Source organism: Ammodytes marinus (genome assembly GCF_949987685.1).
Source record: "Ammodytes marinus genome assembly, chromosome: 20".
Lineage (NCBI taxonomy): Eukaryota > Metazoa > Chordata > Actinopteri > Uranoscopiformes > Ammodytidae > Ammodytes > Ammodytes marinus.
In genome coordinates, this window is record NC_137224.1 from 22,370,212 (window position 1) to 22,397,894 (window position 27,683).

General features: G+C 41.2%; 1 protein-coding gene across 3 annotated transcripts; it reads right to left on the reverse strand.

The window, feature by feature from the left end:
- Positions 1-212: 212 nt before the first annotated feature.
- csnk1db (casein kinase 1, delta b) lies at positions 213-24,073 on the reverse strand. 3 transcript variants are annotated; one of them, XM_080048642.1, is made up of 11 exons: positions 23,601-24,073; positions 13,034-13,144; positions 11,773-11,921; positions 10,796-11,024; positions 10,529-10,699; positions 10,279-10,427; positions 9,731-9,899; positions 8,749-8,888; positions 7,790-7,826; positions 7,571-7,636; positions 213-2,065 (listed from the first exon to the last, which is right to left on the reverse strand). In XM_080048642.1, the coding sequence occupies exons 1-11, from the start codon at positions 23,674-23,676 to the stop codon at positions 1,965-1,967; spliced, it is 1,398 nt and encodes a 465-aa protein (XP_079904768.1). In that variant the 5' UTR covers positions 23,677-24,073; the 3' UTR covers positions 213-1,964. The 3 variants fall into 3 exon arrangements, with proteins under 3 accessions (XP_079904768.1, XP_079904770.1, XP_079904769.1); XM_080048644.1 differs by lacking the exon at positions 7,790-7,826 and having other exon boundaries at positions 7,571-7,641; XM_080048643.1 differs by lacking the exons at positions 7,571-7,636; positions 7,790-7,826.
- Between the last annotated feature and the right edge of the window lie 3,610 nt (positions 24,074-27,683).

A 27,683-nucleotide genomic window follows, 5' to 3' on the forward strand; every position in this document is an offset into this window, starting at 1 on the left:
TGAAAATACACAAACGACCTTCTAACTCCAATAGCATTTTGGAGTATTCGTCTTTATTCTTGACATTTCTCGACATGAAAAAAAAAAATCCTTATCTGATTGTTTTTTCTCTTCCGTGGCCCTAAAACTCTTCTGTACTTTAGTATGTAGTGTAGTAAAAAGAAAGTATGTGATTTGGAATGCAGGGACTATTAAGTAATGACACAATAGGGTACAAGTAATTCATTTATTTACAGTTGTTTTTAAGTACACAAATACAGTGTCAAATATAAATGTGAGAAACTGAATCTTGCTGATCTGGTTGCTTACATAATTCAATAGGTGTTGAGAGAGAGAGTGGGGCTGATCACAAGGGTCAGGGGGTAAAACAAAAAAAAAAATGCAGAGTGAGGAGCTGCAGCAAGGAATTATTTTTTTTCTTACAACAGGCCAGTTCAATCTTACTGTACATACACGCTGGAGTTAGGTCATCACAGCCACGCATGACCGCTTTGAGTTCAATAGAAAAACACCAGTGAAATGATGGGTCAGCTTCCTCCTCAACAGAGAAAAGAGTTTCATTATTGATGTAAAGATTCATAAAGAATGCTTTTTTTTTTTTTTACCGTGCCATTGACAGTATATTTCAGATGGTGCAGGATCACTGAACCTCTCTTACTGATGGCAGTAGTCGTGAAAGAAGGAGCAATAGTTCATAGAAAATGTCTTTTTAACATTCAGTGCAACAGCTCTTCCCTCTATAATAAGAACTCCATGGTTGTGAAGGGAGGGAGAGAGTGCTACACCTCATTGGCTGATCAAACCTGCAGCTTCCTGGACCAAAGCTGAACAAATTCATGTCCCGACCTTTCCCTACAGGTCAGTGCAAAAGACAAAAGATAATATCGGGAAACATTAACACGTCACTATTTACGGCTACTTCACAGCTTCAAATGAATACAAATCAGAAAGAAAACAAAAATGAATGTTTATCTGTACACAGTGAATGGACATCTGGGTGTAGTATGTCCAATGATGTCCTGCCCCCCCTCCCCTCCTTGAAGTGCACTTCTTTATGTACCGAAAACACTAGCAAAAAGGAAACAGGGCTCATTGGGCAGTACACCAAAGCGTCAATACACAGCCTCCTGCACCACAAGATACCAAACAACAGATGTTTGGTACAATCCGTGGGTTCAACTAGCCCTCACACCTGACTCTGTAGAACTCACCTCTAAAGCATGCAAAGAAGTAGATTCTTTTAGATTGAATACAAATGGCTATAGAGTTACTGAAGAGAGCAATCAGTGGTTGGTTGATTGTTTAAAAAAAAACAGGAACGGTGGCAGGTAGGGGATGGGAATGTAAACTGCAAATACCAAATCCAAAGCATCACGCCCCCAAAAACTACCCACACATACACAGTATATACACACACACATACATACAATGAAGAACTGCTGGTAACACCTTACTGCAAAAAAAGCCAGAAGAGCATTTTTTTTTAATGAGGTATGAACTAGCAGACAGTGACATTAGAAATGTAGGGGTCATCAATGACGAAAGAAGAGCCAGAGTGGTGTCAACTGTTGTTTTTGTCATTGTCCTAGAAAACGGGTTGCTTGGTTGTCATCTTTGCCCTGGACAAAAGCACTGACTGCCCCCACAGTAACAATCTGGTGGGTGGGGGCAGTGTGGAGGGCTGTGCAAAATGTCTCCTCAAACAGTGCACACACACACAACTGTTTCTAAGGTCCGACACCTTTTAATGTTTCAGGAGGTCGGACCCACACACAGAAAGTGGAGCGAGAGAGATAGCTAAAAAGAGAGAGAGAGAGAGAAAAAGAGAGAGATACTCTAAAGGAGGGAAAAGCAGTTCAGCAGCTCACAGAGCAGTCAGTAGGAAAGCAGTTTTGTGTGGAGTCAGAAGCTGGCTTCCGATGGTCGCTGTAGTAGTAATTAATAGTGGTGGTAGCAGTATTTTGTCAGAATGCTTCAGGGCTTGGTCCGCCAGGTTGCATTGTGGGAAGGGGGCTCATCGAGGCGCTAGCAGATGGAGACCAGCAGGAGGTACACCGGACACCATCTAGAGGACACACGGGACAGGGAGATGGAGGGTCAGAAATAGCACTACAAAGGGTCTGAATCACTGAATGAATTCAGCTTTCCACATATGCCTCCCTCACTGCTTTGGGACATGTATAAAGAGCCTTTACATTCATCTACAGTCTAAATGCATTTTCAAGCCACAAATGTAACCACGGAAAATCCATAATATACTTAATAATTATAAGCTACATTATGAAAAAAGACGGAAAAACTTGATAACTAAGGAACAGCCACAGGGTTAGAATGAGGGATGGTCGATTGGTACAAAATGACAATATCACAAACATTTCTGACTTAGCACAATGTTCTCCACTTCTTTTCATTGTGCTCTTAATTGGCAGTTCAAAGGAGAAATGCATACACTTGGATACAAATGAGAAGGCTTACAGCATCAGGCAGAATTGCATCAAGCTCCAAAGCTGGGTAAAGGTCAAAGCGTGTATTGATTAGTGGCAGAGCTGTGAAGCAGCTGCAGGCGTTTGATGTGGTGAGTGAGCTTTAGCAGCCAGCGATGGGGTTAACCACTAATGATGCAGCACAGCACCAAAACCACAAAGGCTTCTCCAAACAACTGCTCCCAATTCAATATGGAAAGCACTGTTTGGGTTGTTCATAACGCCAAGCCCTGGGTACAATCAGTCCAGAATAATGATGAAACAACTAAGATAGATTTATATTTATAAAAATAATATTTAAGAGTCAATATACAGTCAAAACCGAAATTATTCATACCCCTGGCAAATTTTGACTTAAAGAGTTTCACTTTATTCAAATTTCTGGGATTTATCTACGTAGAACAATCTGGATTTTTCCATGTATTTTTCCACGTTCCTGCCATGCCCCCACCTGCCTGCTCAAATCTGCCCCTTGCGCTGAAAGTCTTCCGGAAGGTAACCAATCACAACGGAGTGGGGTTTGCAGGAGGGGGCGAGGGGGCGGAGATGCTGTGTCTGAAATCGCGCACTTCTGTACTTACACTTACTTTTTTGAGTGCACTTTGCGCAAAACCGGAGAGTGTGCCAAAATGCAGTGCACTGTAAGTTCCTCGGTTGTGCACTCAAAACGGTCTAAAACTTGAGTGTGGAGCGATGGATACTTTCCACACTCAACGGCCACCATCTTGCCTACGTACCGGAGAGGGGCGGGACATTCTAATCAAAATAGAGGAGCTTGAAGCAACCGTGGAGACGGACGTGCTCTGCAAAAGTTAAATTACACATTTGTTTTGTTTTTCGGTGACTTACGTGTCTGTTTTGGCTATCGGTAACGCAAGCAGAAAAAAATACCACCGAAGAAGAACCGTCAAAATGCAAAGTCATTTCCGGTAGGTGCGCGACGGCAGTTTGGACAGTGCACAGTAGAAATGAGAGCACTGTGTCTATAAGTAAGTGTACTGTAGGGATAATAAAGTGCACTCAATGTAAGTGCACTTACGTAAGTGCGCGATTTCAGACACAGCAGGTGTTGACAGAGTAAGCTGAGAGCCTCCAGATGAGAGGAAGAGTTTCCCGAAAATCTACATAGTTTTTTGTGCTGTGATTCGTGTCAGGTTGCTCTATAGGAGTCATTAATGAGAAATTAAGAGCAGAAAAGTAGTATAATAGGAGATCTTTAAAGTTACTTTTATGAAACTAGCAAGCCTTTTCTTGATAGGAAATGACTAGGGTTGCTGGACGGGTCCCGGGATTTCGGGATTCCCGTGAAATGAGTCAGTCCGGGAGTACCGGAAATTGGCCGCGGGACCCGTCCTCCCGTTTTTTTTTTTTTTTTCGTTTTTTTTTGAGGGGGGATATTTTTTTTAATAAGCTAAAATGAATAAAACAAAGGCTACACAATATTTTGTGTGAAATGTATTTTTTAGACAGGCAGGCATACGAAATACCAGCGCCTCTACAATACTGAAAGTGCTGTGTCCGAGGAAGAGTCTGATGATACCCAAGAATATGCGTATCAGCCAGAGCCAAGCGAGCAGACGATGACCCAGAGCCTTACTGCACATCTGCAGCAGGCAGTCATTAGCCTCGTTAGAGATGTCGCCGTCTTGCTCAGACCTGCGCAATTATGACGCTCGGCTTGCTGAGCGCACAGCATTTTTGTTGTGCGCTCAGCAAGACGGGCTTCATAGTTGCGCAGGTCTGAGCAAGACGGCTCCAAGTCGAACGAGGCTAATGACTGCATGCAATGTCCCGAGCCAGACCAGAGGTATGGGAATGACCTCCACAAAATAATTTCAAACGAGTTTGCGCTCTTCGAGGCAACCAAAGAGCGACCCAAACACCTGCAGCAGCTCTACTCTGCACTTTCCACCATACAGCCGACGTCCGTGGAAGAGAGAGCGTTCTCGGTGTGCGGTCAGTTCGTGACAAAGCTCAGAAACAGGCTGAGCAGTGTTTCTTGAAGTCACACTTCATGAAAGTAAAAGAAAGGAAAGCTGGAAAGTAATCTTGCTTAGCGTGTCAGTTTGAATAGGCTGTTAGTTCTGTCATGTCTTATTTCACACGTTAAGAGCAATCGGTAGTGCATTTTTTGTTATTTGCCTATCCTTTGGAAAATATTCAATTTAAACTGATTTCGTTCATAGAAATAAAAATAGATTGTTTGAAATACATTTGTTCGCCAAACACCGTTTTTTGGCCATGTTTTGATATTGAACCTCTGTGAAACATTTTTCGTATTTTCTTCATAAAAACACCGTTTTCAATAGGCCTATTTAACTTCTGGAAAATATTTTGCCTAATTTGAATGGCTTTTCTTCATGTTATTTAAGTAGAAATAAAACGTGATGTAATATAGCCTTGTTCTGCTGCATTTATTTATCTATTGGCATTGATTTAGTCCCATTAAAGTAGTATTAAAGGGCAATAATGGTTTCAACGGGAAATCCCGGGAAATCCCGTGAGGAGCTCTGAAATCCCGGGATTTGAAAAGGGGCCATTTCGGGAAATTTCAGCAACCCTAGAAATGACACAGGCTTCTCCCAAAAGATAAGACGATGTACAAGAGGCATCATTGTGGGAAAAAAAAAAAATTTCAGCTTTTATTTACATATGAACAAAAAGTGGCATGTCCAAAATTATTCAGGGGAATGAATAATTTCGGTTTTGACTGTATTATGTTGAGAATAATTATTGGTCACTGTTATTGTTCCTTCAGTCCATAATGGCTGTGTAGAGGGACCTGTGTGTAGTGACCACACACTGGAAGTAGTCGGGGACCAAAGTCCACAGAATATTCTTGGGTTGAGCTGAAGCTAACATTAGCTGATCCACTGTAGCAGAGTAGCTTTCCATAACCAGCATTTTAGGTATATTAGGTTCTGCCTTGTTTTTCACTGTCATTCAGACAACCCCATCACAAACAGTCATTTGTTTTTCACTGCTTTGTAGGTGAACGTCGTTAGCCTCATAGCATAATTGCCTAAATCATATTTACTCTACTGTTACTCTACATCTACTTTTCGTTAGCCTAATAGCATAATTGCCTAAATCATATTTACTCTACTGTTACTCTACATCTACTCTACATCTACTTTTCGTTAGCCTCATAGCATAATTGCCTAAATCATATTTACTCTACTGTTACTCTACATCTACTCTACATCTACTTTTCGTTAGCCTAATAGCATAATTGCCTAAATCATATTTACTCTACTGTTACTCTACATCTACTCTACATCTACTTTTCGTTAGCCTAATAGCATAATTGCATAAGTCATATTTTAAGGGTTATAGAGTAGGGTAAAGTAGATGTAGAGTAGAGTAGATGTAGAGTAAAAGTAGAGTGCAGTGTGACTGAATAGTTTGCAAGCGTACAGGGCTCGGGCGCGCCGCTAACTCTCACGTTTGTAGAATTGACCAATTCCTCTAAATGAACATAAACTATCTGTTTAAGCGTAGAACAGTGTTTCTTCATATTCAAGAGATTCTCTCAATAAGTTGAATTTTGAAAGAAAATAGCAATATATCACCTTGTCTATAGTATCCCAATATTTCACTATCTATCATATGGTCACCCCTGTTATCAGAATACCGGTATGTTTGGTATCACCAGATTCTTGCCGATAGACAGTCCTATTGCTTTATTTGCTTCTCAATCAGAGGACACGTGGAGAACTCTATCACTTGCAATTATCGCATGAATTTAAAAAAAATACCAACACAATACCAATATTGCTGGGGAACCTGTGACAATGGTGACACCCTATATTATGGCTTGTAAAGTCCCTGTAGTGGAAAAGGCCTACATGGGTGAGCCGAGTTTGACCAATCTACTTGTCATCCATGTTGGAAGTCATGTGTAGGGTTATTACCAGGGTTTGTCTCTGGAAACTAACACAACTTGCCACTACTAGGAACAGGAACCGCTGTCAGTGAAGACACCATTTGTACTAAAAGGACTTGGGGGACATTGAAGACACATTTTAGACAGACTTTTTCCCCCCATCCAAAAAGCTGACATGCTTTCAGCCAGAGCCATTAGAGAGCTGAACTGTTAATTTTCTCAATATCATGCAAGTGTTGGGGAGTGAGGTACCAGGGATCCTGGGAGATCTGCAGGGGAAATAACACTGGACAGCACCAAGCGAGGCTGGGAGGGTGGGTGTATGAAGGGGTTTAGGATGCAGTAGCTGTCGAGCCTGCCGTTGGATCAGTGTGGCCTCAGGCAGCAAACCAACAGAGCAAGCAACAAGCCACAGAGCGGATTAAAAGGGGCAGTGCTTCAACCTTTACTCCATCCTAGAGTAGAGAATAAGGGAGTTACATTCTGAAGACTGGTGCACTACGATGCATTGTGTCCACTCCAGTTCACAAGAGGACTGCACCCTCAGTGTCTGTTAAATGAGACTTAGGCTGGTGCATGTGCTACCTGACAACTGTGATGGGATTGTTCAATCATATGTTCCTGTTAAAAGGCGAGACACGGCGGGTAACATTTCTAACTGATTTACAGTTTTGCCAGTTGATTACTTACATTAGTGTCACAAGGTTTTTCTTACAGAACAGATTATGGAAAGTTTAGTTGAAGGGCTTTAGAAGTTGAGATTTTTGGTTCCGAGCATTGAGAAAAACTAATGTTGTGATAATGGCCGTTAAAGATGGTTGTCTAGGAGAAATATACAGACGCACTCAGACGAGTCAAATAAACACCTAAATGTATATTTTGGATCTTTGATTTACACTACCATGAGAGAGGTTTTCGAAGCTGTGTCTCGCCTTAAGTCTCATTAACAAATTCAGCTCACTGGTGAATGGCTGAGCAACTTGTGTTGTGTTTACTTCTGCTTCCAGGCAATGCCACCTGATGTATTCTTCTGGAGCCTCTGTCTATTTTAGAGAAGGTGATGGAATTGGAGTTAAAATGGCCGACAGTTGGCTGTTTAAAGAGAACCCTGAGCGAACAGACAGTGAGGCAGCAGCCCAGCAGTGTGAAGCTGGAGGTTGGAGCCATGCATCCCTGGTGCGTCAGGGACAAAGGGACTCACCATGTGTTGCCGCCGTCACACAAGGACGTGGCGAGCGTCTACTTGGCGTGATGCTCGTAGGGAATGCTATTCTGAGGTCGAGGGAAGGGGAGAGAGAAGGCCCAATATATCAAGTCACAACCCACATTCTGGAACCATCTAACACAAGCCTGGAGAAAACTACTGTCTCTCATACATACAACAAGCCATAGGGCTAATGTGCTGTTAACACATATTCACCTAGAACTGTCTTCTGCTGCTGCTCTGCGTCTGAGTCCTGTGTGACAGAAATCACGTCGACTAAAAACCATGAGCATCACTCTCCACTATTCAGAGACTAATGTGTCATGGCATTTTACACACTTCCATTGGGTCAAAGTTGAATTCTACCTGCTACTGGTTAGTACAAAGCTTCCTACTGGGATTCAGAAGAAGGCTTCTAAGATAAAACAAAAAATCCTATCTTATATTAGAAGCCTTCTACATAAAGGAATAGTTGAACATGTATTTTTTTAAGCGTGTTGCCTCACTCTTGGGTTCAAGACAAGGCGACAGAAACCATTCCTTTAACTGCATGCATTTGTGAAGAGGAAATGGGCAGAGGTCGCTCATCGATAGTTAGCTTAGCTCAAATACAATAGTCAATAGGTAGTGTTAGCCTGCCTCTGCCGACAGTGAGGAGGATCCTGTGTGCTTGGTTGGGACGTATTTACCACTATATGTTGGGCTCCATATTTTTTGCACTGAATGCCATCTTAGAATCAAATACATACCGGAAGAAAACGAACAGTGCGCATACGCAATCCACCACGGGGTGTGCTTGTCATTAGGTCAACGATACAAAACGTATGTATAAGAGTATAAGAGCGACATAAAGGGCAAGAAATAAAAAAGTCCCGACAAGCACATAGGACCATTTAGTGATATTGTAAAGTTTATTTTATTTCATTTAAGTTTATTTGAGCTAAGCTAACCCCGCGATGAGTGACCTTCGTCCATTGACTCTTCTTAAATGCGCTCACAGTGAAAGAAATGGTTTCTGTTACCTCGTCTTGAACCCAAGGGTGACTCGACAAGCTAAAAGAATAAAAAGAATCAAACTATTCCTGAGCTGGAATGAGCTACAGTTAGTAGACTTTGCTCTTTCTGGCCAGTCTAGTGGTTAAGGAGACACTACAAGAGGAAAGCGTGTCTTGTACCTGTGAGGTGGACATGCGGGAGGTGTCCTGTCGTCCTGTCAGGTCTGATGATGACACGTTGACAGGAGCTCCGCGGTGCAGTCTCATGCTGACCTTCCTCTCTCGCTCCAGACCAGACACTTGCCGTGGAGACGTGTTCGCTGGAGATCACACACCAAAGAAAACACCTTCAGCTACTATTCATCACATTCTACACTAATAGGTATGGTCACTCTTAAGGCCAGGACACACCGAACGCTAATCGGGCGTCGTCGGAGAGTCTGCCACAGCAGCGGAGCAGATATTAGTTTCACTTTTGTCAAACATGATTTAGGAAGCTATCGATAGGATCGGAGAATGTTTGGATAGTTCTGTAGGCTAAACACAATCAGCACATAGCATTAGATTGTCCGTGCATGACGTTCTCAGAAATAGTCAAGGTAGTTTGGGCAAGGAGCGGCCACAGGTGTGTGTGTGTCTGCAGCATGCATTCTCTCGGTTTTAATGACAGCCTACACTATGATAACAGCTACTTAATGACATCCAGCGCAAGCGGAAGTACGGCAAGTCAGTAGTCGGCGTGTACTTTTTTGACCACGTCATGGAGAATGGAGCTGAATGAATCGGCAGACTCCATTTTCTGGCGACGGCCGGTAGTCGGCCCGGTGTGTCCAAGCCTTTAGCACATTTTCAATTCAAGTTTCTGAATTTTGTGTAGTTACATCTTAAGCATTTTGCCATTTACTCTATTTTATTATTCGAGAAATAAAATAAAAGTATGTGAAAAGTATATCATGCTATAATATAAAATGACAACTGAAACTGATCATTAAAGACTATCAGCTTGTGGAAATAAGTGTTGCAGTGCAGGGTTTAAGTCAGAGCTAAAAAAAAACACATTGTGTAAACCAATGGAATCTAGTCTTGAAATCTTAAAATCCTTAAAGACATGGTTTTACAATGCTGGCTATTTGTGTGGGGATGATGGCTGGGGTGAAAGTACCCGTGTGTGAGGTGGGGGTGAGCGGGGTAGGCGGGGCTCCTTCCTGGGCTCCTCGTGGTCGTCCTGAAGCAGCCGGTAAGCCTCTGGCTCCTGGGTTCCTGCCGTGTCTTAACCTGTCCTCTCTGTCCCTACGCTCCCTCTCTGCTTCCTCTGCTGCACGGTTAGCTCCCTGGGTGGGACAACAACAAACAATCAACTTAAGAGTTACAACACACACACACTTAGTTCTAAATAAAAAAAAATCAGATGAGGAAGATGTTTTTTAATTATGTCAAGAACATAGACGAATACTCCAAAATGCTACAGAGTTAGTGGGGCATTTATGTATTTTCAGCATACTACAATTGACGTGGATGTATTGGGACATACTAAATCTTTTTCTAGAATACTAAATAGTAGGGAAGTATGGGGATCGGAACGCAGGGACAACCTCCTACCTATACAACAGGACATGTAACATGGAGGCTGTCTACAGGAAGGCACAGAGCTCTACACTACAGTTGATGTTTAAAAGCTATATTGTTCAGATATTAGGATTGATAACTCACAAACTTGAGCATGTTCCAGTCAAACACATAGTCATAGGAGAAGCCCTGTCTGTGGAACAAGTTCCTGAAGAGTTGCCTCAGGTACGAGTAGTCGGGCTTGTCATCGAAGCGCAGGGAGCGACAGAAGTTCAGGTAGGTGGCAAACTCAGCTGGGGGGAAAGAGGGAAGAATATTGTTCAGCTGATGGAACGAATGAGTCAATATGGAATTATGAAATCATTAGACTTGTATCAACTGGTTTGAGACTTACAGGGGTATCCCTTGCACAGCACCTCAATGGGGGTGGACATTTTCTTCTCGCTGATGCGTTCATATTTCTGCCTCTTGGTCGCAGCCTTGAGGCCTTGCCAAGGCAGCGAGCCCAGATTAAAATACATAAGAACATAACCCAGAGACTCCAGGTCATCACGCCTCGACTGCTCTGTAGAGGGAGACCACACAAAAGGAAAGGGCTTATTTCTGTTCTCAAGAGAGAAAGAAATTTAAAATAAAAAATGGCGTAATGTGTCTTTCATACCAATCCCCAGATGTGTGTTGATGGAGGCGTAGCGGGCAGTGCCAGTCAGATTCTTGTTCTCGCGGTAGGGGATGTGCTGGTGTGTGCGAGCGTCGCGGTACTTCTTGGCCAGGCCAAAGTCAATGATGTAGACCAGGTTGCCCTTCTTGCCAAGTCCCATCAGGAAGTTATCGGGCTTCACGTCTCTGTGGATGAAGTTCTTGGAGTGAATGTACTCAATGCGACTGATCTATAATGGAGGGGGGAGAAGGAAACAAGTTGAGAGGGTTAAACAAAGGCTGAATGCGTTAACTGTCTAAACTGGATGACCCTGACATTACTCATACGTCCAGAAATATAGACTTTACCAAATAACTTTGTCGGAAATAATCCAAATAATGAAAAAAGGGTGCCTTTGTGCTGTCACTTTGAGCTGCTGTGCATTAGTTGTAGAAGGTGTGATAACCTCCATATGTAAAGCACCTATCTCACTGGGCTGCAACAGTGTGCGACAAGTTGGAGACACAAAATTGGAGAAAATATGCGAATTAGCGACAATTTTCACTTGGTTCCTCACAACACGTTTGCGAATGTCCTGGCCAAAACTTGCCGGGAGCTCGCATTTATGTCTCACGAACGTCTGGCGAGCGTCGCACAAACGGAATGTCAGTCTGATTTTTGTCTCAAATCAGTCGCAATTTAGTTTCATATGTCGCCAAACCCTCGCAAAGTTGTCTCAGACTTCTCGCACTTTCTGACTCGCGGAGACTAAATCGAGAAGGGTTTGCGACGCGTGCGACACACCTGCGACCTCTCTGAGACTATTTTGAGAGTATATTTGTCGCATACATTTTTTGAACATGTTCAAAATTCAAGCGACTCATGCGAGGAAATTGAGACCCCCGCGAACGCTTCAAGACAGTTTAGAGACTCCCTCGCGGACAGTCGCATCCCAGTGAGATACAGCCTTAAGGAGTGAGTGGGTGGGCCAGCCTTACCATCTGATCAGCCAGCAGCAGGACTGTCTTGAGGCTGAACTTGCGAGAGCAGAAGTTGAAGAGATCTTCCAGGCTGGGCCCCAGTAGCTCCATCACCATCACATTGTAGTCGCCTTCTGCCCCACACCACTTAATTGTTGGAATGCCCACTGAAAGAAACATGATGTGACAATGTTAACAACGCTAACAGCTAGTCTACGGGACACACCTACTGATTGTGTGCGTCACTTGCTTAAGACCATGCATGCTGTATAAATGAGAAACTATTCCATATTTTATTACACTATACAATTTGTAATGATTTGTCCTGCTACTTTCAGTTGCATTAAATAAGGGATTTTCTAGAAAACAATTCCTACACCGTTTACTCAGCATTGACAGAAAAACATGTTGAAATTGTGCTGCTCCATCGTGTATGAATGAGGAAGACAGTGGTGGGTGAGAGGAGAAAAACAATAGTGTGTGACTTTGAAAAGAGAAGGAAACAAAGAGGAAATCGGTGTTCCCCTAGATTTTACAACAAATCTACAACAGGGGTTTACAACAGCAATTCAAAAAGTATTTTACTTAAAATGCTTTTTTTGTATATATATTTTTACAACATTATCTTACAATTGATTTAGTTTAGTTAGTTTAGACATTTACATTCAAAATCTCACTTATTTGGCTTAGGACAGGCTGTTTTGAGAAACTTCAAAAAGTCAGACACCTCTGGTCCACTTATTGAGATCGCCATGCAGGCTCTAAGATCTCAAGCAGCAGAGCTAACACTGGCACTAGATTCACGTTGGGTGTGTTTAATAAACGCTGATATTTTTGCTGCTTTCAGAAGGTTGGGGTTGACGTAGCTCAATTTATAATTTACTTGTTCGCTTTTGAACTTTCTTGTACTTTAACGTAACACGTGTAGTTCTCTTATCCGTCTCTGACTGTGGGTGTGTGTGTGGGTGTGCCAGCGGTATAGCCCCAACCTTCACAAAACGGTGCATAGGGGGGAGAAAAGCAACGCTGTAGTATAAACTACCTGCACATCAATGAGTTAAATACAATTATTGTTTAGTTTATTTGATCAAAAATAGCAGCTGTTCTATAGGAAAATAAACCGTAGACAGATGACTTATGTTGTTATTTGACGCTATAATAAAATAATATATTTTTTCTTCTTTTAAAGGGGGGGGGGGGGTGGTGTTCAATGATGGGGGAAAGAGTGAGGAGACGGTGAGATGCTCGGATGGAGGAAAGACAGTCCCTGATATATCACCTCCTCCTTGCATCATCTTGTAGATCTTGCTCTCGATGTGGAGCTGGGGGTGTTTGGTCTTCACACATTCCAACTTAATGGCGACTTCCTCACCCACTGAAATGTCTGTGCCTGGAAGAAGGAAAAAGTGATTTGTGTTAGGCTGAGTTTACAAAAATGACTTACAACCAGCGGCAACCTTAGCTATACAGATAACTTACATCTGATCTGAGAAAAGTTGGGAAATATCACCTGCTGACTTACTTCTTTAACTGTTACCAATACAAACGTAACAAAAGCTGTGCATTACCTTGAGTAAGATGAAACATTGTTTCCAATAGATTGCTGGTGGGGTTTTCACATGCTACATTTTTTATGTGATCAGCGGCTATGTTCAGGGTTCATACACATTTTCCATTCCAAAATGCCATACTTTTCCAGACTCTTGTTAGATTTTTCAGTCTATATTTAACATTCAAATACAAATAGTTAGATGCTTTTTATATAAATAAATGGTTCTGAAGCCCTTGGAGAACTTACATCGACCCATGACAATATATTTCCCCAAACTCAAAAGCAAGTAAAACCTAAAGGTTAATTTATTGAAGATCGCTCGCCACTTCTGATAAGTCTTGCTCGAAAGACTCGCCCGATGTTGCTTATTAATGTAAAATGGCAAACTGTTTCGTATGGATGAAAACACATTTATGGTGAAAAATTAGGTGACAAAAAAAAATAGTAATATAGCCTACTACTCGACATAGGCCTGCGTTGTCATGCTGGAATTAACATTATCGTTTTCTCTTTCAAATTATAGTATTAATGACACGTCTCAATCCCAAATATTCCCTTTACACTGAGAGGTTGCTAATACAGGGGTGCCATTCTTTTGAAATGATATTAATGTATTTCTCACTCAATTCAAGTTTAAAGATGCATATTCAGATATTCAACTTTTTTAATCCTAATATATTCCTACACAAAACTGAGACCTAAGTGACTATGACAGAACAAGTCTAGGCATGTCGCTGCACTGAAGAAACAATGAGAATCCACCTCTATCTGGAGGAACCTTGTACCGGTAGGAAAGGTCAAACAAGTCAACTAGTTAAACCTGCAGTGTGTAGAATTTTGGGTTTTATTTCCTAGCAGATTTTGTAGAAAGTAATTATAATATCCATAAGTACATTTAATTTAGTGCATAATAGCTAATGTTTTGTTTTGAATTATAATTTTTTCCCTTAGAAAGGGTCTCATATATGTCCATATTTCTGTATATTTTGGACCAAGGCCTAGTGCCACCATTTTGAAAGTGTCATAGTTGAAATGTCATCAGGTGCATTGTTTAAAATTTAGAATTGTTCTTGTCCTTGAAGGCCACTGTAGCTTCTGTTATTATTCGAAAGGGTTGGGGTTACCCAGGGAGTGTTGCATTCTAGAACTTTCTAGAACTTACTTGATGATGTCATATTACACACTGCACCTTTAAGTCAACTTTATTTATACAGCACATGTATAACAGCCGAGGCGGACCAAAGTGCTGTGCAGTAAATTAAGTAAAATACATTACATCCAAAACATCATAAAGACACATACAAGCAAGAATTAAAATAATAAATTAAAACACAAAACAATAGTAAAATCTTCTAGTAGACACTGCTGGGATAGAACCCTCTCAACTAGAGATATAAGCCGAGGAAAAGAAGTGGGTTTTTAACAAGGATTTAAACTGATCAGTTGTGGCAGCAGATCTTATTTCAAATGGCAATCTGTTCCACAGTGTTGGAGCTGCAACAGAGAAGGCTCCATCGCCCCTAGTTTTGAGCCTTGTTTTGGGCACGTCCAGGAGCAGCTGGTTGGAGGACCTTAGTGCTCTGGATGGAGCGTGAACATGGAGAAGTTCACTTCAATAATTAGGTGTTGAGCCATATACAGTAAACTAGCAGGCTTGTTCTATTGACTGCTTCCATATAAAGACTACTGATACGGACTGCAAGGGCGTGGAAAAATGTGTAATATTCAAACATGGCAGAAGAGCATCACACACTACATCCCCAAAAATGATCATTACATTAAATTAACGGCTTAGACTGCTTCAACAAAACACAACATTGACACCTTCGGGAAAAGTAGATTTACTGTGGCATTTTTACACTGCTTTGATTTAAGCTAGGTGTAACGAATAAACTGGCAAATTAATGTGTATTAGTGCTGAGATTCCTTGCGGGTTACTCAGTTGGTTGACAGAAAATAGCCAGACAACAACTACAAGAATCAATGGATCATTTAAAAAAAAAATTAACCTAATATTGTCTGGTTCCACTTCCTAGATGTGCTTGCTAGATGCTAAATATTGTGGCAGCATGGTAGCATAGGGGTCATGTCGTAGAGCCATTGAAGACAATTCCCAGAACAAAGAACCATCCCTGCGTTCCAATCCCCATACTTCCCTACTATTTAGTAGGGGTGGGAATCTCTTGGCACCTTACGATTCCAATTCAGAGGTCAACGATTCGATTCAAAATCAATTCTCAATGCATCTTGATGCAAAACATTTTTTATGTACATGTATACCTACCCATGTGTGATTTTCTAAAATATTTATATACACATCTGAGTTTGCTACTCAGAGTTTGCTAATAACTTCCTACTTTTGTAATGATCATTAAATACAATCAACAGATGAATTGCCTTCTCTAATATTGTATTAGAGAAAAAGCTTTTCTTGTCACAAATATGACTTTCTATGAACAGTGCAATAATCAATGCAGCTTGCATTTCAACACAATATGGAAGTATTCAAAAACTAAACCGATTCAGGTTTTATTTTTCTAATCTTGTAAATCATGTTTCTATAGGATTTCTATTCTATTATTTTATTTTGCAAAAAGTATGGCTTGGAATTCAGCACTCATACAAAAACGTAAACAGACACAAAGCCAGTGCAGGTTATATGGGTTTGCTGCTCTCAGCCCTTTTGTCGCCACTTTTGTTAAAAACTCGCAAATGTGTGGTGTGTATGTGCAGTGGCGCAGGAAGTACTAGTATTTACAAATCAAATTAAATTTTTTTTTATTCCGATTATTAATTTACCTGAATCGATTCAGTCGTTCGAGAGAGAATCGCGATGCTTCGCAGAATCGATTATTTTTCTCACCCCTACTATTTAGTATGCCAGAAAAAGATTTAGGATGTCCCAATACATGCACGTCAATTGTATTATGCTGAAAATGCATAAATGCTCCACTAACTCCAATAGCATTTTGGAGTATTCGTCTTTATTCTTGACATTTCGACATAACAAAAAAAATACTTCCTTATCTGATTTTTTTCTCTCTCCTGTGGCCCTTAAACTCTTCTGTACTTTAGTATGTAGTGTAGTAAAAAGAAAAATGATGTGATTTGGAACGCAGGGATTGTTTCAAAGGACAACACTGCAACAAATAGATGATGTCATGGATGATGCAGAATGACATCAGGCAATACTAGCAGAACACACCCCAATCTCTGCCCGAGCTGGCAGCAGGGGAGGTGAATGTTGGGTTAAGTAGTCACCAGGTTGTGGGGGTGCCAATAGCTCAGTTGGTAGGGCGCCCCCCATGTGATGATTCATACGTGTGTTAAGCAACTGCTTTAGTTTCAATTCAGGGAAAGGCTTGTTTTGCATTAGGATGACTATCACAAGAACACACACACCTATGTTCAACATCATCAATGCATTCCATCATACTCACAATGGGAAAGTGCTGACCTGATAAGACACAATGTACTCTCAATGTTAAGGAACCCCTAAGTTTGGGGCACACTTTGTTCCCACTTGTGTCCAAATTGTGAGCCAGTGGACTCACTTCCTGGAACTGCCACACCTAAATTCAATACAGACATTCATTTCATAACAGCTCATTCCTGCTTCAACATGTCAAAATGTCTCTGTGAACAACTCTTGCTCATGCTTGTCCACCCAGTCCATTACGCAACAGCAGGGTTCCACAACGTCAGCGCTTTACAAACATTTGTAACTTAAACAATGATTTGTGCCTACTTTTAAATGTTTAGAGGAGCACATAAATGAATTAAACATATTACAAAATATAGAACAAGCTGCTTCTTTTTCCTCAAGGAAAAGGTTGGTATAATAAGAACAATGTTGAGAATAGCGGTCTGCACTGAACCATTGCAGGGTTTCCCCATAGAAAGTATAATGGATGTAGCATCTGGGATGATCTCAGTTATTAATCGTAAATTTTAACCTCTAATAGTTTAAAAACTAGCGTAATCGAAAAAATTCTCCCGGGTCTGCAGCTGGGCCCGGCCTGGGGGGGGCACCCTACCAACTGAGCTAAGGGCGCCCCACCCCCTCCGTGTTGTCATGGAGATATGACCTTAACATACAGATTACAATGTTTTTTTGGACCAGGCCGTAAAATAGGTTTAATAATGCTGTGAAAACGGCATATTTAACATCAGAGTCAATGACAAATTGCTCTGTTTTGGTGCCACCTCTTAGTGGCCACTCGGTGAACTACATTTCAACGCACACCTCCTGTCTTTACTATCGGCAAACAAACTGGTAAAGTACACTCACTGTCCACTTCATTAGGTACAGCGGTTCATTTTCTTGTTACACATACAGTTCAAACCGAGCAACAGAATGGGGAAGAAAAGGGTTTAAAGTGACTTTGAACATGGCAATGTTGAGGGTGCCAGAAGTATTACAGAAACTGCTGATTACTGGGATTTTCACTCTAAACCATCTCTAGGTAGGAAAAAGAAAAAAATATCCAGTGAGCGGCATTTGTGCGGACGTAAAATGCCTTGTTGAAGTCAGAGGTCAGTGGAGGATGGGCATACTGGTTCGAAATGATAGAAAGGCAACAGTAACTCAAATAACCACTCGTCACAAACAGGGTATGCAGAATACCATCACTGAACGCAAAACACAACCAACCTTGAAGCAGATGGGCTACAGCAGCAGAAGACCCCACCGGGTGCCACTCCTGTCAGCTAAAAACAGGAAAATGAGGCTACAATTCTGACAGGATCACCAATATTGGACAATAGAAGATTGAAAAATCATGCCTGGTCTGATGAGTCTCGATTTCAGTTGCGACATTCTAGGGCTGCCCCCTGAAAGTCGAATATTCAAATCATCAGTCGGGAACCCCCGCAGTCGACGCAGATTCTTCAAGTTGAAACATCGTTTTTTTTTTTTTTTTTTCAGTCAGTGTACATTATAATAAAAGAGAAAATAAGAGCAAAACACTGACGTTATCATGCCAGGGCAATAGGTGGCGGTAATGTGTCACGTCAAGTCAAACGCCATAGAAGAAGAGTGGTGAGGAAATGGCAAAAGAAAAAACTTAAGCAGATGTAGCCCCAGGGTTCGACATAACGTATAGCCCGATGGCCCGGGGCCAGTAAAATCATATGCAGGGCAAGTTGATTGGCCAGTCACTGTCCCGCCCGGGCCAGTGACTGGCCAATCACAGTTCAGTATCTTTTTGTAGACTACATCATGGTTCATTGAAATGCGCGTTGAGAGTCGGAATGAAAGCAGTGTTTATTTAAGACTCAATATAATAAACCTAATATAAAATATATTTTTTAATGAAAGGCCAGTGGACAAACGATGCGTGGGCGTTTTGACAGGCGGAGCAACAAGCACTCTCGCTCCGTTGGCAGAGCTGCCTACCGTCAGCCTGCGAGTCGACAAATCAATCGACTTAATCTGCCCCCTTTCTTTCTTCCCACAGCAGAGGTTGAGGTGCAGAAAATGATAACTGCGCTTTTCCTTTAGCTGCCGCCGTAATGTTACAGTATTTGCATCCAAGCCCCAATGGTAAAACAAATGAGAGGCGTTATTTAAACGCTGTGAATGCGTCTCCGGTGATTGTGTCGGTTGTAGACAGAAACGAACGGAGGGACTCGGCTCACTGTACAGTTCCTATAGTCGCGCAGTTTGGCATTGTGTTTTCAGGCTCGAGACATTCAATCAGATCGCGGAAGTCTTTCCCATTGAAATCGCTAACGGGGAGAATATCCCCGGTTATTATTTTAGCCACAAACCACAGTTCATCTGCGCGGCGGCTCACTCGCAGTGTTGCCAACTCTTCAGTAAGGAAAGTAGCTATTGGCTGTCCAAAAAGTCGCTAGAAGTCGCCAGATGACGTCATCACCTAATTTGCATATTCGTAGATGACGTCATCGCCTAATTTGCATATTTGTAGACAGGGGTTTTATACAGTAATATTTGAATAGATAAGGTTCTAGTGTTATGAACGTGACAATCGCATAAACAACCAACGTGGTAATGTTAAGTCTAGCAGTAATCATACATGCTCATGGTTAGAAAAGCACTGCATAACATTTTGAATTGCACTACTCGTAGACCGTAGAAGAGGTGGGAAAAGCTGCTAACTGCTAATAGTGATGCTAACGGAACACGAGCGGAGAGGTGTATCTCCTGCTCTGACCGCAGCTGGGAGGGGCTGCTGCGCAAGGACCGGGCCGTCTGTCAATGCTCTGTGACGGGGGACGGGCCGGGAAGCTCCCGCTGTTCGTTGAGAAGCGTTAAAAGTGATATTTGCTTCGGCGAAAAAGTCACCAATAACTCCAGAAAAGAAGCTAGATTTGTCGCTTGTCGCTTTTTTGAAAAAAAGTCGCCAAAGGGGTCTGAAAAGTCGCTAAATCTAGCGACAAAGTCGCTAAGTTGGCAACACTGCTCACTCGCTGGCGAGATCACACGGTGAAACGCTGCTGTGATCGGACGAAGGCATTGTGTGTTTCTAAGGTGATTTAACCTCATAGTCTTAGACGAGCGTTTAACGTAGCCTATGCTGCATATTTTGCACTGCATTGTTTTTTATCAATAGTTTGAAAAAATGGTCCCGACCCACACCGGACTCTTATGTGAAGCTGACACTTCATGGAGAAGTGACACTCCTGCAGCGCGCTCACGACCAGACGTGAACCGTACACGGTGAAATCTCCCATAAAAAAACTGCATAACCCACTGATTTTCGGATTTCTATTCTATTTTTAAAGTCAACTTGAGCGCAAGTGGAAAACCGGTCATTCGGTCGACACATTCACATCCCTAATGCATATAGAGAAAGTAATAAAAACAACCTACCACACCACAAAGAATGATCAGACCTTCATCTCTTATTTTTTTTTTATGTTTGAACATGACTTCTGCAGGTGAACTATTCATTAAACTGCCCAAATTCAAGAATAAAAACAACCATCAAACTACTGGACTTTAAAATACTGGCCGACTCTTTTAACATACTTTCAGTTGTAGGCTTCTAATTCAATATGTTTGCCTGGTTTTATATTATGTGTATGAGCAATATCAACATTTCATATAGGCAATTAACTAAAATAAAATAGATATTCCCTTTAGATCTGGTTATCTTTCTTTATTTTTCTAATACAGGTATTATAATTATTGACACTAAATTGTGAAGAAAAAAAAAGTGTGTGCAGGGCCAGTGAAATTATACAAGGGGCCAGTAAAACTCGGATCCACTGGCCCGGCGGGCCAGTAGGAAAAAAAAGTTATGTTGAACCCTGTAGCCTATACGTTTGCGCTGTGCAAATTGCGCACCATATATGCCTATTGATTCTGCTATGTGCTGTAATAAAGATAGGTCGCCTTGGAAACAATTAAGCCTCAGTAGACCGCGAGCATCTCGTCTTTTTTACTCGCGCGAATCGCCATTCTCTGCAGCCGTCACCGGCTCTGTGTTGTTTCTCTCTCACCGGCTCGCCGAGGCTCGGGCACGCTCGCGCTTCAGCTGCACTCCAACTCCCCGGTTCACTCGTAAACTGATTTTTTAAATATATCCAACCTAGAGGTTGTTTATTTTAAGCTCTGTTTTCGGTGGTCTTAAAGTCTGTTTTCAACTGTTTTCGGGTTGGTCAAATATCTCACTCCAATGCACTTTTCTGATTGACAAATAGTATCACAAATAGTCGAATCTCTGGTTTGAACAGGCAGATCCGATTCGACTGAGAAAATTCCGAGTCAGGGACAGCCCTACGACATTCAGATGGCAGGTTCAGAATTTGGCGTGAACAACATGAAAGTATGGATCCATCCTGCTGTGCACCATCAACCATGCCACGTTCAAAGTCACCTAAACCCCCATTCTGATGCTCGGTTTGACTTCAGTACATTGTCTTGACCACGTCTGATTAGCTATTTGTTTTTATAAACCATTGAACAGGTGTACCTAATAAAGTGGCCGGTGAGTGTATATTACCTTACCAATTGACACAATTAGCCATTTTCTGCCAGCATGTCTCCTCGTATCTCATTATAAAAGGAAAACACGTTATTTGATACTAGGTGGTGCTCCGATTGGCCTATTTTGCCGTGATCGGATTAACTAGCGAAACATGAGCTGACTTTCATTTTGAAGGAGACATGAAGAGTTCCTGTTCAGTTCAAAATCTGCAAAAATCGGCATTGGCAGGTCAGATTCTTTACAAAATCAGCAATAGGGATGGGCCAAGAAAAATTGCAATCGGTGGACCCTTGAAACATTTTCATTGTGCCCCTAAAGTTATGAACTACTAACTGCTTCGTCAAGTTATCCAGCAGCTTTTTGTATGGACCGAGATCGTTATTTTAAGTGTGTCGTTATAGTGTTTTGTTAAACGTTAGTGTAGTAGGCTACTGTTTGCCTTTTTCTTTGTGCTGCTCTCACCTTTTTATCTCTTTTACAAGCCCATACCAACACACACATTCATTCTCACACATTTTATGTTCAAGTGAAGTCAAAGTGATGGGCAACTAATACTAACCGACTAGTATTTCTGGTGGAGACTAGTGAAGCACTGGCAGGGGACGTTTAACCGACTAGTCATGTGCATCCCTATCAGCGGCCATTGCTTACTGACAAGCAGAAAGTCTGAGCAGCAGCAAACATGACCACATAGTTTGTCAAACTTATCTCTGATCCCGTGATCTAATGGGGATCCTTCTGCAAAGCTGCAAACTGTAATGAATTCAAACTAGTGGCCTTAGTGTGCGACCATATGTTTCTTACATTGTGTCTATTTCGAATAACAATTAGGATATTGTTTAAAGAAACATAATTGAAAGCTGAATGTAATATATTTAGGATGAGTTTCAGTCCTATTGTCTCAACGACAGTGAATTTTAACTGCCAATTTTGCCTCTCGGAAAAAAGGGTTCGCAGACAACATGATGAAATGATAGGTAAACTCATAGATTGAAAATGAATCAATTATTACTACCAGGGTTGTGGTCTTCTTTGAATTTTCAACACCTCTCTTCAGTCTTTAACAACCACAAAGGGCCGTCAACCATGTCATCTTCTCCCCATCTAACATCTTGTTTGTTTCAGTCAGTGGAATATCCTGTAGGACAGGTGAAGGACTTTTCCACATCTTTTGTGACGTCAAAAGATGACACCTTGGCTGTGTTTTCGGGCTGTGCCCCACAGGCCCACCAACTTTGGCCCGGCTCAGTGGCTGTGTTCGAAAAGCCATACTAACATCCGACTCATGCTAATTTTGACGTCAATTTGAGTATGTTGTGGTTGCACATGCAAGTTTGTGTAGGCGAGAAATGCCCCGGATGAGTACCTCCGGGAAGATTTTTTGTGTATGGATCGATAGGCTACTTTTCCTACTCAACCGCAACACAATGCATTGCGTCTTTTCAAACAAGACGGAAGGCTGTTCTTTTAATTCTTTATCGCTTCTGTATACTTCAGTGTAAACGGTCCGACGAACCTCACACACACAAACTATCGTTAAGTAGACAGTATGTAGACATGTTGAGTATGTAGGGGGAAGGATGTTAGTAGGCTGTTTACAACACAGCTGACAGTTACTGAACAAATCCATTGCACATACAAGCATTGGTCAACAACAGAAAGGTCACATGTCAACATGTAGACACCATATGACAGGGTCAGTGATCAGACAGAAGAGACAAGTCCTCCTCCAACATCTAGTTGAGACTAAATGGGCAGGGCTTAACTGACTCTTGTAAATAAACATTTCCCGACAAGTTATTCTATTTACAAGACTGTTGCCCTGATGCATTCAACCACTGGAGAACAAAAAAAGTGCCCCACGTTGCAACCACAAACATTTTCACACGACTCATTTACTACAAGAGTAACTCCATGTCAAATATGACAATAGAAAAAAGACATGAAATGGATCAGCCTACACACTACCTACTGCTTTGTTCTGCCTAAAGTTACACAATGCAATCTCAACCCCTTTATGGTCAACGAGATGAATCGTAGTCAGCAAAGTAGCGTTATAGTTTGATGTTGTTTAATGGTTTAGTAGTAGCAGATAAAAAGCCCTGGTGTGCATTTTCTGTGATGCCTTCAATGTCACAATTTTTCTCAATGTATTTCAACTCGCATCCCCCTTGTGTTATCATTTCAGTTGACAATTCTCAATGGTCAATTTAGCCATGAAGAAGAAGCTTTCAAGCGTAAACGGAGGTTAAAACGAACACGGACATGAACCCAATAGGATTTGGCCACATGAATGTTTTGAAAGATTGCTTGGAGGGGATAACATTTTTACTCACCTAAATAGATGTCCCCGAAAGATCCACTTCCGATTTTTCTGCCCAGTCTGTATCTGTTCCCCACTCTTAGCTCCATTTCGACTTTAGCTAACCTTACGTCTTATTGCTCCGTATGTAAGATACCTTGACAAATAACGTCGCTTAATCGTAAATGTTCAGAATATATCCTTTTACTCACGTTCCCTCGACAAATATTCCACCTTCTCTAACTGGTTTACAGCCCCTCCGTTAATTCACACTCAGCTGTCCCCCAGAATCCCCAGCTCTCTGTAACAACACAAAATTCACCATCTGTTTTTAATGTTTCCCAAGGACGAACACCTATAATTTATATATGGTTCGATAGCACGAAAGGCGTAGATTATGTCCTCCGTGTTTCGGGCGTCATTATTGCCAAATATAATACGGATGGAGACGGATTTTCGATGATAGACTTTGGCTCCCGTTTCTTGCGCAGCTTCACTCAACTGTCGAATTTCTCCTCCGCTGTAATCGCTGTCATTCTCCGCTGTCGTCACTTCCCCTGGCAACTACGGGCAGATCTCCAAGCAGAAGATTGTTTTGAAAAGACCATTCATCTTTAAAACCTTTTATTTGAATGAATTTTGGTTATATTGCAAATCCCTGAAGAGTATGAACTCTAAATATTCAAAGGAACTGCTAAATCATATAAGCCTAGAACAAAAACAACTGAAAAGACCCTGAAAAATAGTGAAATAACTGTAGCCTAATCATTTCTGTTTTGTATTTTTTTTATTTAGGCTATAGCCTATGGATAAGTTGTAGGCCTATCTTATTTTATGATAAATATTACATTTTGTCTCCTTGTTCAATTAATCTTTTTTATATGTTTTCTATTCATCAAGGCCTACTCAAACTCCCTATTCTTGTATTTTTGATAATATGGCTAACTTGCCTTATTGTTGTAACGGAGAAGCTTATTCAATAAAGTTGGAGAAAAAAAATCTCGAAAGAGAAGTAGGCCTATAGCCAAGCACATCTGTTAAATATCTGGCAGTTATTTTCATACAGTTGGATCATATATACAGTAGGGAAACTCAAAGAATCTAAATCTAAATGTAACATTATGCTATATGATTATTTCCACAGCAGGACAAACCTTCCCTTAAGGTCACCTAATAGCCAGGTGTCTTATGACCACGTAATTCACTGTTATTCAAAAGTATTATATATAAGGTCGCTATCAAGAGGCCTAGACCACTGATGACATAGGCTATCCATAACTCATATTTATTAAAGGTATCAATTAATAACAGTACTATCTAGGCCTATTGCACAATATGGCAACACATGCATGAACAGAATTCCAAGCATCCCACTAGACCATGGCCTTGTTCTCAGAGCAACACAGCAATGTGTGTGTGTGTCTGTGTGTGTGTGTGTGTGTGTGCGTGCGCGCGTGGCTTGCACCAACTGTCACATTGTGAATGTAAACCAGTAACTGAATCCACAAGTTCCTTTAAGGTTTGTAAATTGCCAGACATTTGCTTGAAAACTGTGATGTAACAATATTCAGATTCACAGTCCCCAACAAAACATAAAGGCCTACTGCCAAAATTGTGTTTTGGTTTTTGCGTTTTAATACAGAATTTCAGCACGTAAAAAACAGTTTAAGAGTAGGCTACCAAGAACAAATGGGAGAATGGAAAATATTCTTATCCAGCATCTTTAAACGCCCAGTTCTTCAATCTTGTCTCTGCTCCATTGTAGGAAAGTAGGCCAGCAGGCTCCAACTGTAATGTTCCACTTTGCACACACACATCAAAGGGATGGCAAATCATATGGAAATACATGTGTCTGTTATGGAAAAGTAAAGGGCCGGTCTGAGTCATGCCCCTATTGTCAGAAAAAGTCAGCCGTTGAGGATACAGCATCAGCTTTGAATATACTTGCATAGTATATCCTCCTTACAGAAAACATATTTGAAGGAAATACAATGGGTGGCTAATGATTGATAGTTGACTTTATATGATTCATCACTGCGATAAATGATACAGTATAGGGCAATTTTTAACACTGGTTCCATTTTATAAAGTGCAAAAATCTTCTAATTTCTTTTTATGTTCTCTAATTTGTTTAGATGAACATATAAAGCTAGAGATAGATGGATAAGACAGGCAGACAGCACTAGGCCTTACTTATCCATGTTAGGTCAGCTGCAGCTCTGTAGCCACGCCCACTTGATATGAGCAGGGATTTTTCTCATTGGCTGAATAGAGAGCGTCCTTGCAGTGATTTTTCTGATTGGTCGGCTGTGGGGCCAGTGAGCACAGCACTGACAGCGCTCACATGGCAGACCTGTTGTTCCACAGATTGCGTAACCGGGGTGTGCACGTGCAGACCAATGTTGTGAACATGTTGCGTTCAAGTCCTGTAGGGATAATGACTGAGGCTAGCTTCACAGTTTAAAAGGCGAGAAAAAAACACATAACATATTTTCAAGCACTGGTCCATTTTGAGATTTTTTAGTTTGTCTATTTTGCTGACATAACATGTCTTATACTTGTATAATAAAAAGGTCCGAAATGTACATTTAGGTGTTTATTTGAATCTGTATATTACTCCTATACAAGCATATTTAACTGCCATTATCACAACATTAGTTTTTTTTTTCAATACTCTGAAGCAAACATTTCAACTTTTGAAACACTTACATCAACTTAACTTTCCATAATCATTCTTAGCACAATTCTGAAGGTTACTGCAGAATAATTTGTTGACATGTTTTTAACTGTCTGGTTTATGATACATTTAATTTATAAGAACAGCATTTTTAATTGAAATTTGAACAATGAAAAACGGCTGCATCGAAATCGAGGACTGTAATATGATGTAAAAATGAAGTAAAACTGTTATCTCTGGCTGTATCCAAAATCAAGATTTTAGTTTTTTGAAGAGATTGCAAATGTAGGCATATTTTGTAGAAAAAGCAAAAATGTGTGTTCACCACAATACATGCAAACACAGCAGTTAACCACGTCATGCAACAATATTATTGATAGGTTTATTCACACAATGGCAAAACAAATGTAAAATGGCCGAGGACTTTTTGCCTTTTATGATAGGGAATGTAAAGTCCTTCTTACAATACACCATATGTGCTCCAGCTTCTTCCCCCCAGTCCAAAAATACAGAGCATACAGCAGGTGTGCATGTTGACTAGTAGTAACTTGTTCCTGATATGTCCTGCTTCTGGCCCATAACAGGCTCCACCCAATAGTATTAACCTCCTGTAAGCTCCAGTGGAGAGTTTTTGAGTCAACAAGGTCATATTACTTACTTACTTTCTATTTACTACAATTGAATAACATAATTAAGACATTCTGGTGTGTGTCTGTGTGTTGGGTGGAGGGGGGGGGGGGGGGGGGGAGGGTGTAGGCAAGGGATTCTGGAGAATGTTTGTTGTTAAATCACTTTGTCAAAATCTACAGTTAATAAGCAGACTATAGGCGGCTTCTCCAGAATTGCTCACCCCACCTTTACTGTGGAGGCTTTGACTAAAGGCTGATCCAGGTACAACAATGCATGCTGACTTCAACAACACTGATAATTCAAAGCGCTTCACACTTGGACAGTGTGTACTCTCTCTCTCTCTCTGTCCTGGTTGGGGAGCTGCCAGCTTTTTTTAAGAAGAGGTTTAATCCAATCAGTAGAGGGTTAACTGTTCTGTTTCCCCCACATCACAACAACATCCAGCCACGTGCATGCCCTGCTACAGAGTACTTGATCGGAATAGCTTTGTTAGGCCGATCTTAGCATGCTGAAGTAGGTCTATCCAATATTTGTTCTTCCAAATTCTGGATAAACAAGTCTCTCAACAGGTCATTTTTTTTAAACACAAAAACCAACCCTGTCATATCATGAAGCACCATTCACAGTTCAGCATTTGCCTGTTACAATTTGCAGGGTAGGGTGGGGCACACGACATTACATTCTGCTTAAAGGTGAAGTACGCTTTCTATATATGTTAATATAAGTGCTAAATCGCTCTTTATTCATACAGTAATCACTTATATAGTGTGCGTGTTTCATAAAGCCAATCTCTCAGTCACTCGCTCTGCA

Excerpts from the sequence above, each read along its gene's own strand:
- csnk1db (XM_080048642.1), bottom strand. The coding sequence starts at position 23,676 with ATGGAGCTAAGAGTGGGGAACAGATACAGACTGGGCAGAAAAATCGGA. Across the intron at positions 8,889-9,730 it reads CACCCCCACCTCACACACGG|CGAACACGTCTCCACGGCAA; the intron begins GTACTTTCACCC and ends TGTGATCTCCAG. Across the intron at positions 2,066-7,570 it reads TGTGACGGCGGCAACACATG|ATGGTGTCCGGTGTACCTCC; the intron begins GTGAGTCCCTTT and ends TGTGTCCTCTAG.